General features: G+C 47.3%; 1 protein-coding gene across 1 annotated transcript in view; it reads left to right on the top strand.

Moving 5' to 3' along the window:
- The first annotated feature begins 337 nt into the window (after nt 1-337).
- Nucleotides 338-11009, top strand: part of LOC137784024 (potassium/sodium hyperpolarization-activated cyclic nucleotide-gated channel 1) — a 61669-nt gene continuing 50997 nt past the window's right edge. The window contains exons 1-2 of the mRNA XM_068574435.1: nt 338-1044; nt 7126-7549. Coding sequence (XP_068430536.1) covers nt 695-1044; nt 7126-7549 — 774 coding nt within the window. The 5' untranslated portion in view covers nt 338-694. The remainder of the gene's footprint in view (nt 1045-7125; nt 7550-11009) is intronic.

The following is an 11009-nucleotide window of genomic DNA, read 5'->3' on the forward strand; positions in this document are numbered from 1 at the left end:
TCCTAAATGTTGGATCATATCTGCAACACCTTGCAAGGTGTGACTTCCACAAGATGTTCAACTAGTTTTCCTCATATCACCAGAGGCTCAAACTATGACCACAATCTGTTTCACCGTGTTGTCTTCTATTATCACTCCTCAGTATGAAGCCAACCTGCCGCCAGCCGAGCCACAGGAGGCACACATGTCCTGTCAAATGACGAAAAACACACAAAAACAATCTATACAATGACGTCTTCTTAATAACTTCATATACACGCTCCGCTCCCATGATGCCGGCTTCCTCCCGCCATGCCTGATCCCAGTGACAGGGGAGGGAAGAGGTATCATGAGCCACATTATGTAAATAAGGTGCAGGGGCATGTGCCAGTTAAACCGCAGTGCCGTGCGGAGGGAGACGGAAGCAGAGGCTTTGGACGGTAGAAGCCGGGGCCGTCGGTAGATGGCGGTAACCCAAGAAACCTGATCCACAGGGTTGTCGGGGACTCTGTCTCAGTTTGCAGCACTCCCACCGAAGGCAGAGGAGCTGAACAGTTTTGAAGGACATAATTAAGAGAAACAAACCCGACCAACAACAAAAAACAACAACAACCAGGAGCGCTCACAGCGGGTCGCATCCCTCCCGAGAGCCGGAGACGGAAGGCTTTGCCACAAGGGGACAACTACTACACAAAGAGAGAGAAGAGAAATCACCATGGAAGACAAATCGAATTCCTTCTCCAGCAACAAGGAGGAAAAGGCAGACGGGAATAATGTGTTTCAGAGGCAAGACTCGATACAGAAGAACAACACGGGCAGCCAGAAGGAGCACGGCAACTCGGTGGGCTTCAAGGGGGAGCGGGAAGAGGCCATGGTCGGGTTTGACGATCTGGACGGCGCGGACAGGAGTCATGGTTTTATGCAGAGACAATTTGGGGCCATGATGCAGCCCGGAGTCAATAAGTTCTCCTTGCGTATGTTCGGCAGTCAGAAAGCCGTGGAGAAGGAGCAAGAGAGGGTTCAGACGGCCGGATACTGGATCATTCATCCATATAGCGATTTTAGGTAAGGGCTAGAAAAGACACCTGCTCACCCCCCCTTTTTTCCACCACCCCACCCCTCTCTCTCTTTCTCTCTCTCTCTCTCTTTTTCATCCACCCCTCCGTCACCCGAGGGGTCTGCAAGCTATACACTTTCACACATAACGCTCTGTCATCGGCACGCGCACAGCCTGCCCGCAGCGCATATGCGCGCTAATCTGCCTCTGTATTTAGGACCGGGCTTCTTGACTAAATGTGCCCCCAGTGAGTGTGTGTGTGTGTGTGCGTGCGTGCGTGTGTGCGTGTGTGTTTCATTGCGGCATTTTTATTGTAATACAGATGAGAGACGCGTTCCGGCTACAAAAGGTGTTTCAGTGAGATGTCCTTGGAAAAAGGACGGTGAATGTCAATTTCAAACACACACACAGACGCACACGCGCGCACCTTTTTCTCTGCTTGTTTCACAATCACCGCACAGCAGCGGGTCCTCTTTCATCATTGCGACATGTTCCCGTGTGCTGTGTCGGGGCGACAGTACCTGGACGCAACGTGACACAATGCCATTGCACCATCACGGTTGTAAACATTGCGGGCGGCGCGCGGCCCGCGTGCAGGGAGAAATGTACAGAATGCGGTAAAATCGTGCAGCGAAACGATTTAGGAGAAAATGGCCGTGTTTTGAATCAATCAGCCTCGCAAACCTTTTGACAGCACTGATGAATGAGCTGCTGTGTCCGGGAGGGAGCAAAATGTGATGGAATGTATTTGTTTCAAAGGAGCTGATCCTCACACAGCACTTCCTTCCTCGTCGTCCCCTTAAAATGCCACTGTGACCTGATTATTATGAGTATGCACGTCTTCTTTGGCGTGCATTGTGTCACCTGGACACGAGCACATATCCTATTGTCCTAAAGAGTGAGGCTGCAAGTTAAAACCTGCCCGGTGATAGATGCATCCCCACGTTTGTGACAAGTGGAGTGCAAATTACTGGAGACACAAACTGCTTCCAATTTGCTTTCATTTGTGTGACGTTTCTGTGACACGGTGCGTGCAGATGGTAAACAAATGAGATCAGGTACAGCCGGACTGGTTCTCACCAAGCTGCATGTTTACAGTTCACCACTCAACCAATTAAGCATGCAACCCCCCCCCCCCCTCCTGTCTCTGCACCGTGTCCCTTGGCACAGCTTCACGGTGACAATCATCCCCCGTTTTCCACTGTGTGTGTGTGTGTGTGTGTGTGTGTGTGTGTGTGTGTGTGTGTGTGTGTGTGTGTGTGTGTGTGTGTGTGTGTGTGTGTGACGTGCCAGGACACGTTTGGTCGCTCCACTTGAACACGGAGCTGTCCGTGGTGCTGAACTCAGGAGCAGGCCGAGGATGCAGCACTGAGCTCTGCAGCGTTCATGCTGCTGCTCAGAGTCTGCGAGCTGAATCACAACCCAAAGAAACCAAAAGCTGCAGTCGCACTCATCATGTGTGCAGCTTTTCCTTTTATGCTGTCGGTATTCATTACGATGAGATGAAATACACAATGACGGCTCGACACTGAGCACAACACGTGAAGAACGACGCTAACTAGCCTCACCCACACAGAGACACGCCGCATGCCTTCACACACATGCACGGTGATGGTGGGCTAGGCTCAGCAGCACAACACAACAGTCAATGAGCTTAGCAATCTCTGAAACCAATTATGTAAGGAGATCCACCGCCCCGCCCCAAGACGGCCAAAGGGTTCGACTTGCACAGAGTGACATGCACACACACCTTTCCATGGTTGGCAATTGCTCAGTTGTCTTGGCCTGTATGATTTACTGTATGCTAAACCTTTATGAAAGAGATGGAACATGTAGGGACACAGCTGCATGAAGGGAAATAATTGATTTTGTCTCAGTAGAAGCGTGCAGTATGTAAGCCAGAGAGCACGCTTCTAACATACATATTCAGCCTTTAATGGGAATGTTTGCTATTTAACCTCTGCTCAAGGAGACAGGCCCTTTTATTTCACAAACTCCGGCTGCTGAAGGTTCCCTCAGGTTCCCGTCCTCGTGACATTTTCCAAAGGGCGTCTTTTCATTGGGAGAGCTCGTCCTTTAGCCAGTTTAACGACACGATCCCTTTACGCCTCGCGGCTCCTTCTGTGAAGTTATACATCCCAGCGCTTCAAGCTGTACCGACCACACTGGTGCATAAATGATGGAGTTAAAGGGTAGACTTTGTTTGGCTGGTTCCCTTGTACTGTAGCTTAAATGCTAATCTAGTTCTCCACTGTGGGGCTCAACGTAACCTCTTAATAATGACAAGCTGCGACAGTGTGCAGCTGGTTTTTGCTTTCACCTTGAGAGAGAGAGAGAGTGTGTGTGTGTGTGTGTGTGTGTGTGTGTGTGTGTGTGTGTGTGTGTGTGTGTGTGTGTGTGTGTGTCATCATGGCAAGCTTTACAGTACTTTGCCATGTGTTTATTTCTTGTATTCTGTCACCCTGATAGAGCCACATGGGTGTAGTCTGAGCCTCTGGAGATAATCTCTGGTCTAAGTTTGTTGAAAGTTGTTTTATTTATCTTTATATTATGTTTCCATGCTGGGGCAGAACCCTGCATGCTCCTTTAATGAAACTCTGACGTAAGTGGAGTCCGTGAATGGCACGCAGGCTGTACATCGCTTCTTTGTGGGAGTGTTTGAAACTCAATATCCAAGATATTCTTTGTACACAGTGGCTGCTTAAAGATTAATGGCAGGTTAGTAATATTCATTATTCATAGATTTTCAGAGAGGCCTCATGCATCCCTCATACAACTCTGGTGATGCTAAGGAGAGACCTTTGTCGTAGTTTGAAAGGCTTTCAGTGATGTTTTCATTCAGTCTGTTCTAAAGACGGTGCCTGCCTGGCTCATGCTGGCACATGAGTGTTTTAGCAAAAGTATCTGATGAACGTCGTTAAAATAGTTGCGCTACCCAGAATGTATCATGCAGATGATTCAGTTTAACCTCTCCAGGTCTTTGAAAATTCAAAATTTTCCTGGATTTGAGCATCTAATGTAGCTGAGAGACGGATCTATGGAGAACAATCTGTACTCATATTCTATGTTTTAATAACCTCACTGTCGGTCAGGTATGACTTTGGCCTCCATCTATTCCATCTGACCTCCAAATCCCCTTTGTACCATTGTGTCCATCGATAGAGGGATGCCCCTCCTCCTTCTCTACAGCTCCAGGCTCTTGTTTGAGGGAGGTCGCTTTATTAGCCGAGTATCAACTTTCAAAATTTGGCTAATAGCTTGTAAGGCTTTATGGTTGTTTTGGTTGCCTTTCTGTGATATGAATATATATAAAAATAATTCCTCTGGCTTAATGAACCAATACTGTGTTTGCAGTGTTACTGCAGAGCCGCTTTAATCAATCAGAACAGCAGCGTGTTCTTGTGTTTAAGAGCGGCTCGACGAATCAAAGAAGAATCAGGCACAATAAATGACTGGCAGCGATGCAGGGTGCAGGGTGCAGGGTGCAGGGTGCAGGGTGCAGGGTGCAGGACGCAGGGTGCAGGGTGCAGGACGCAGGGTGCAGGATGCAGGACGCAGGGTGCAGGACGCAGGGTGCAGGGTGCAGGACGCAGGGTGCAGGACGCAGGGTGCAGGACGCAGGGTGCAGGACGCAGGATGCAGGATGCAGGATGCAGGGTGCAGGGTGCAGGAAAGAGAGAGACTAGAGAGCTCTGGGTGAATGTGGTGCAGCAGAGGAGCGACCAAACCTGAAGCAGGAGCTCGGCTGGTGACTCGAGTGCTCGGATGGAGTCGGAGTGGCGTTTCCAGCTGGATGCACACGCTGTCAGCTCCGGGTTTAACAGGGCCTGCGTGCATTCTCAGGGTTGGAGCATTGAAGCAAGAGCTTAATACAATGATGCAGCAGGAGCCGGATACACTTTGCAACTGGCTCTTTAAAATGAAAGGAAAGGGGGCAACTCACTTCGTATTGGTTTTTTTTCAGGGATTTTCTTTAACTTCGTGAACAACTTCTCTTATCCGGCCATTTCCTGTTTTATAGTTTCTATTTCAAGAAGTGAAACACAATGTTTTATTCATTAGTTAAGTGGGTGTCTTGGAGGTCACGTACAGTATAAATGCCACCTACACAGGTTTTTCGAGAGAAGCAGGAAGATGTGGGCACTCAGTGGGTTTTTGCTTATATTATTATGAGTGGAAAGAAATCACACATTTCCAGGATTTGAAAATAGCAATTAAACAGATGCTGGTACTGAATTCTTGAGTCCTACTGGGATGTTTCTGATTTTTCCTTTTTGAAGAGTCATTGCATTCGTTAACAATTAATGTGACGCTGATTTGTTAAAACTGATTAGAAAAAGTAGTATTTTTATCATGAACTTTGGCTTTTTTTCTTCTCTTGATTTGCTTTTTTAACCACCGACTAATTATTATATCTAATGTCATTTAGTTTTCTACAATGACCCCTAAAATATCTTCATCACAGTTTCATCTTTGTTTTTTTTGTTATCTTGTTCCCCTCAGATATGATTTTCTTCAGTGTTTATGGTTCATTATTTATTACGAAGCCTTTGAGAAGATAAATCATAAATAATGTCACTGCAGCCTCTCATGTTTAATATTAATAAAAAGCCATGCCACACATACATAAACTGTACTGTATCCTTAGGGGTGGGGGAAAAAATCAATACGGCACAGTATCGCGATATTGTATCGATACACAGAAGTATCGATCTTTTATTTAATCAATTCAAAACCTTTTTGGTCCCAGAATAATAAAATCAATACATGTTTTATTGACAAAGTTGTCCTTTAAGGACAATGGTAATAAATCGCGATACTCAACGTATCGCAGTATCGTGATAATATCGTATCAGGACTTAAGTATCGTGACGATATCGTATAGCGGCACCTCTGGTGAGTCCCGCCCATAATCATCCTGGCACCGACCGCTGAATAGACAGCAATAGACTGAAGGGTGGACAATAGGGTGTGTGTGTGTGTGTGTGTGTGTGTGTGTGTGTGTGTGTGTGTGTGTGTGTGTGTGTGTGTGTTTGGTATAAGCTGAATCTCATGCCCATTGTCTTTGTTGCATAAGCAACAATAAAAAGAAGGAAATAAATAGCATCAGTACATCCAGAGTGCATCGTGCTCTGATGTCCCATCGAGGTGTGAAGTCCAGACTCTCCTCATATGAAGAGTCCACTCCACAAGCAGTTCAACGCCTGCAGGTGTAAAAATAGCTCTGGTGACCACCTGGATGACCGCTGTTTCGTGGAAGTAAAGACAATTATCAGACACATGATCTTTGGATATTTTAAGGCCGAGGCCCAGTCTTAATTCATTCAAACAGATCCATTACTGGGTTCCCAGCCAGCCAGACAGGCAGCCTGCCAGCCAGCCAGCCAGCCAGTCCATTTCCATCTTCAAACAGCAGCAACGGGAGAGGCAGCAAGGCAGAGCAGAGGCAGGCCGAGCAGAGGCAGGCCGAGCAGCGACGGCGTCAGAGATAGGATTCCTGAAAGCATCTATTTCCATTCACGGTTGCTCGGCCTTTATCGAGGCCCAGGACACTTGGTGAAAGCAGCAGGCGCTGATGGATCACTTCTGGCTCGCCAGCAGACGGAGGGCAGCGTCGTTAGCACAGGCAGCGAGGACGAGAGGGTCTCCTCCTCACAGAGCACTTACAGCCAGTGTCAGCAGCGCACGCCTCCATGCGCTTCAATCACCGTTAACTCTTTGAAATGTTAGAGGAAACATCACGTGAAAGATTTGGGGGACAACACAAGCACAGGCGCCGTGCACGTCTACACATCTCAGTCTTTTATTGTTAGCTGTTTAGACACATTGTACATTATACAAGCTGAATGTGGAACTGTGTGTTCAAAATGTTGGTTCATGATGGTACATGCTAGCAGGCTAACACACCACACTGAGGTAACGATCCCTCTCATTCCTAATGCCTTAAAGAAGGACTTAATGGACACGTTGGACAGCTTCCTGCTGCCAGACGGAGTGAAGATACACCAGCTGTGAACTCACTGTCTGCATTGACTGTCTGCAACATGTTGTCCAGCATGCATTACTGACTCACGTGTGTCGCTTTGCAGGTTCTACTGGGACTTGATAATGCTCATCATGATGATGGGGAATCTAATCATCATTCCTGTGGGAATAACCTTCTTCTCAGAGCAGACTACCACCACCTGGCTGGTCTTCAACGTGGCCTCGGACACCATCTTCCTGGTGGACCTGGTCATGAACTTCAGAACGGGGATCGTGAACGAGGAGAGCTCAGAGATCATCCTCGACCCCAAGGTCATCAAGATGAATTACCTGAAGAGCTGGTTCGTGGTGGACTTCCTCTCATCCATTCCAGTGGATTATATCTTTTTAATAGTGGAGAAAGGCTTTGACTCGGAGGTTTATAAAACAGCCCGTGCCCTGCGAATCGTCCGTTTCACCAAGATCCTCAGTCTTCTGCGTCTGTTGAGACTGTCCCGACTCATCAGATACATACATCAGTGGGAGGAGGTGCGTATCTGCATGTTTGTCTGTGTGCATCCGTCATCGTGGTTGTTTGTGTTGTTTGTGTTGTTTGTGCTGCACGGCGGCTCTACGGCAACAACCTTGAAAGGTTAACGCACAGATTTAATTGTGCACGTTCGGCACTAATAGGTGCTGTCAATCACCGGCGGTCAGAAGCGTCCTCCATGGGAAACGAGTGTTTAGCTTATTGACAGGATTAACTAATGTAGAATCTAGAAAGCTAAAGAAATTGCCTCCATTCTTGAAGAAGAAAGAAGAACACAACAGAGGCTGTTTAGAGTACAACAAGCTAAAGGTGAAGTGGATCAGAGGGTCAGTGAGCGTCTCTCCTCGTGTTTTGTTGGTGTAGCTTCACCAGGTGAGCTCAGGTACATTGACCACGAGCTTCCAGCCCGGTGGACATAACACAGAGTGACACATGACGACCTCCTGTCGAGGCGCTGCGTGACTCACACTGTTTAAAACCAGCTCTCCTCGCTCTCCTTCCTCCATCACACACTGAACGATGTGTGCATCGTGACGGAGCCGATGCAGCGAGATCAAGACCCGCAGCTTTGGTTTGAGGGGGCTGACACCTTCGTGTTTAACCCTTCGATGTGTTCGGGTCTGTGGGACCCGTCTTAAGTTTTCATCAAAGCAAAAATAATACGATTCATTATGTTTTTCAAACTCAGACTCATCAGTCTTGGCTCATTTTCTGCAACTCGACCGCACACAATAACACATCCCTACACATTTATATCACACACAGGGTGTTCTGGGTAATAAAAGTGTGGAAATTGTGTCCCTGAATTAAATTATGAACCATATTTGCTGTTTAAATTGCTTCTAATTGGGATGAAGGAAACATCTGTTGAGTATTTTAACATAAAATTGTGTTGAATTAAAAATCCCTGAATATTCAGCGGGTCCGACAGACCCACAACGCCTGCTGAGTAACACAACAATGAACACCATACGAGGGTGGAAGGAGCCGCTTTGTCTCACCTCGTCCTCCTCGTCCTGGCCCCTCCCTCACCGCCTGACTCCCCTGTTGTTGTTGTTGTCGCTGCCGTTTTCCATGCTGTTTGGTACACTGGTTCAAGCAAATTGCGTCGTTGTCAGGGCTCAACCTGAGCCGTGCACACACACACACACACACACACACACACACATGCTGCGTAGTTCACTGACATATCAGTAACAATAATGGCAGTAAGGAAATCTATTATTTACTGGATGCATTTGGCTTTCACAAGCGCAGCATCGTGGATCTCCAGGAGCAGGACCTGGATGGACCTCAGCGTTCAGCCCCCGTGCGTGTGGATCAGTGCACATTCATGCAGCAGGACAAGATCATCCTGTGTTTGTGTACCAATGAGGGAGGAGACTTTTACAGTGTTTAAGGGAGCTTCTGTTTCTCTGTCGGTGTGTGTTTTAAACTCATATTACCCTCCCTGCATAATGTGGCACTTTAAAAAAACACATTATACATTATTCATGCTTCAGCAAAGTATTATTCAAGCAACAAATGTGGATTTAATCTCAAACACACGCACAGTCACAAACCATGTACTCTGAAAGTCAGCACCGTATGGATGTTGGCGTCTCGGCACGCACACAATGCGGGAAGTTGATCAGGACTTTTTTCCCGATGTGATGCTGGCGTGCAGTTTGCAGAGCTGTGATGCGGTGGGAGGGTGAGACGGTCCGGACCGGGCCAGAAGCACATATAGACGCTGCCACAAGGTTAATGAAAATCTGCAGTGAGCATGCAGGGAGGCAGCATAGAGGGATGTGTCATAACGCCAGCATGCAGCAGCAGAGCTCGGCTCACTCAGTCACTCCTCTTTTGTCTCAAATCCTCTTTCTGGCTGTTTCTTCCTCTCCGGTTCTCCCCTCGCTCGCCTTTCCTCTCTCTCTCCCTCGCGGTGCGTCGTCTTCCCTTCAGCCCAAACCTTTTGGTATCTACATGCCTGAACAGTGTAGAAGGATAGAAATGAAACCACAGTCAACAGACACACCGATTAATAACACAACAGTGAATCAGACGCATCCACGACAGACTTGAGAGGAGAGAAAAGCCACTCAGTGGAAATATTCCAAGCTGTCGTAACATGTTAGGTTTAGGATGCAGGATTAGCGCTTTAATGGAGGGACAAATGCCGTCTCCTGCCTTCTTAATGGGTTTCCAGCAGCGAGCCATCGTTGTATCAGCCTGAGATGGACTCAGTTAGTTATTCAGACAGTGAGTTTGGACAATAAATCATCTTCCAGCCTGTATGTCCGTCATTCCTTCATCTGTCGTGTGCTCGCTGCCCCCCTCCTTTCACTTTGTCACCATCTCCTCCCTCCATCTGCGGAGCAAAGAGGGCCGTGACTTCATCAGCGCAGGCAGAACTGGGCTAAGTCAGATTTGTTGTTTCGCCAACACGATCTCTCGCTTCTTCTTCTTCTTCTTCTTCTTCATTCCTCATGCTCCTTTCAGCGCTCGTTCTCTTTCTTCCTCCTCACAGGAGCAGAATATTCCTTCTCGGTGTGATAGGCACCAGAGATGCTCTTCATGTCTGACTTTACTCTGTAATTACTTCCGCTGGTTAAAACAGGATCCTCTTGCAGTGGCTGCTGGGTATAATGGTCCGAGTGTCAACCGCATTAGCACCCACAAAGGAACTGATGCATCTTATTTAAGCAACTCACTCCGATTGTCACTCATTAGAGAGTAGTGATGACTCCATCTGGCCAATTAGTCAGAGAAATAACGACGGCAGAAAGAAGTCTATTCCTCGCAGTAGTTTGAAGAAGCGTCCGTGGTGTCTCGGGTGGGATTTGATATTTCTTTGCTGTACGAGCGCTGAGCTCAGCCGACTTGTTGCTGCTCGGTGGAACAAACACGCAGAGAAATATAAATAGCACCGTCGTATATTAATTTGTTTGCTCGCACATAATTATTGTAACGCTCGCTGCTTTGTGAAGCTCACGCATGGCGGGAAAGACGCTTCGTGCTCAAACCCAGTTTCAAGGAGCGACGGCCGGGCGGAGGCTGAGTGCTTCTTTCATTCTCGTGATGAAGACATTTGAAGTGATTCTGCGTGGCGTGTTTCCTCTGTGTGATATGTGTCGCTTGACTTAAAGACATGCGAGACCTTCACGCTGCACACAAAGTGTTTTAGGCTCTTTTTTCTATGCAAAGAGGAATTAGAAATGGAGACTCAGTCTCGTCACCTGCTGAGGGAAATGCTCTCTGAAAGGCCTGTTTTACCTCTTTGAACGACCAGTTAAAGATGTGTGTTTGTTTTCTTTTAGGACGCACACAAGATCACTTTTATTCTCAACAAATGGTCAAATGCAATGGGGAAAGTGTTGCTTGTAGTGATAATAACTTTATTGATATAGCACTTTAAAATCAGACAAAGTGCTTTCAGCAGAGACACGACCCACATGGCGGCAAACAAAAAAACACCAT

This window comes from Clinocottus analis, unplaced genomic scaffold (genome assembly GCF_023055335.1).
Source record: "Clinocottus analis isolate CAN_PGR_092001 unplaced genomic scaffold, fCliAna1.0.p SCAF_13, whole genome shotgun sequence".
Taxonomy (NCBI): Eukaryota; Metazoa; Chordata; class Actinopteri; order Perciformes; family Cottidae; genus Clinocottus; species Clinocottus analis.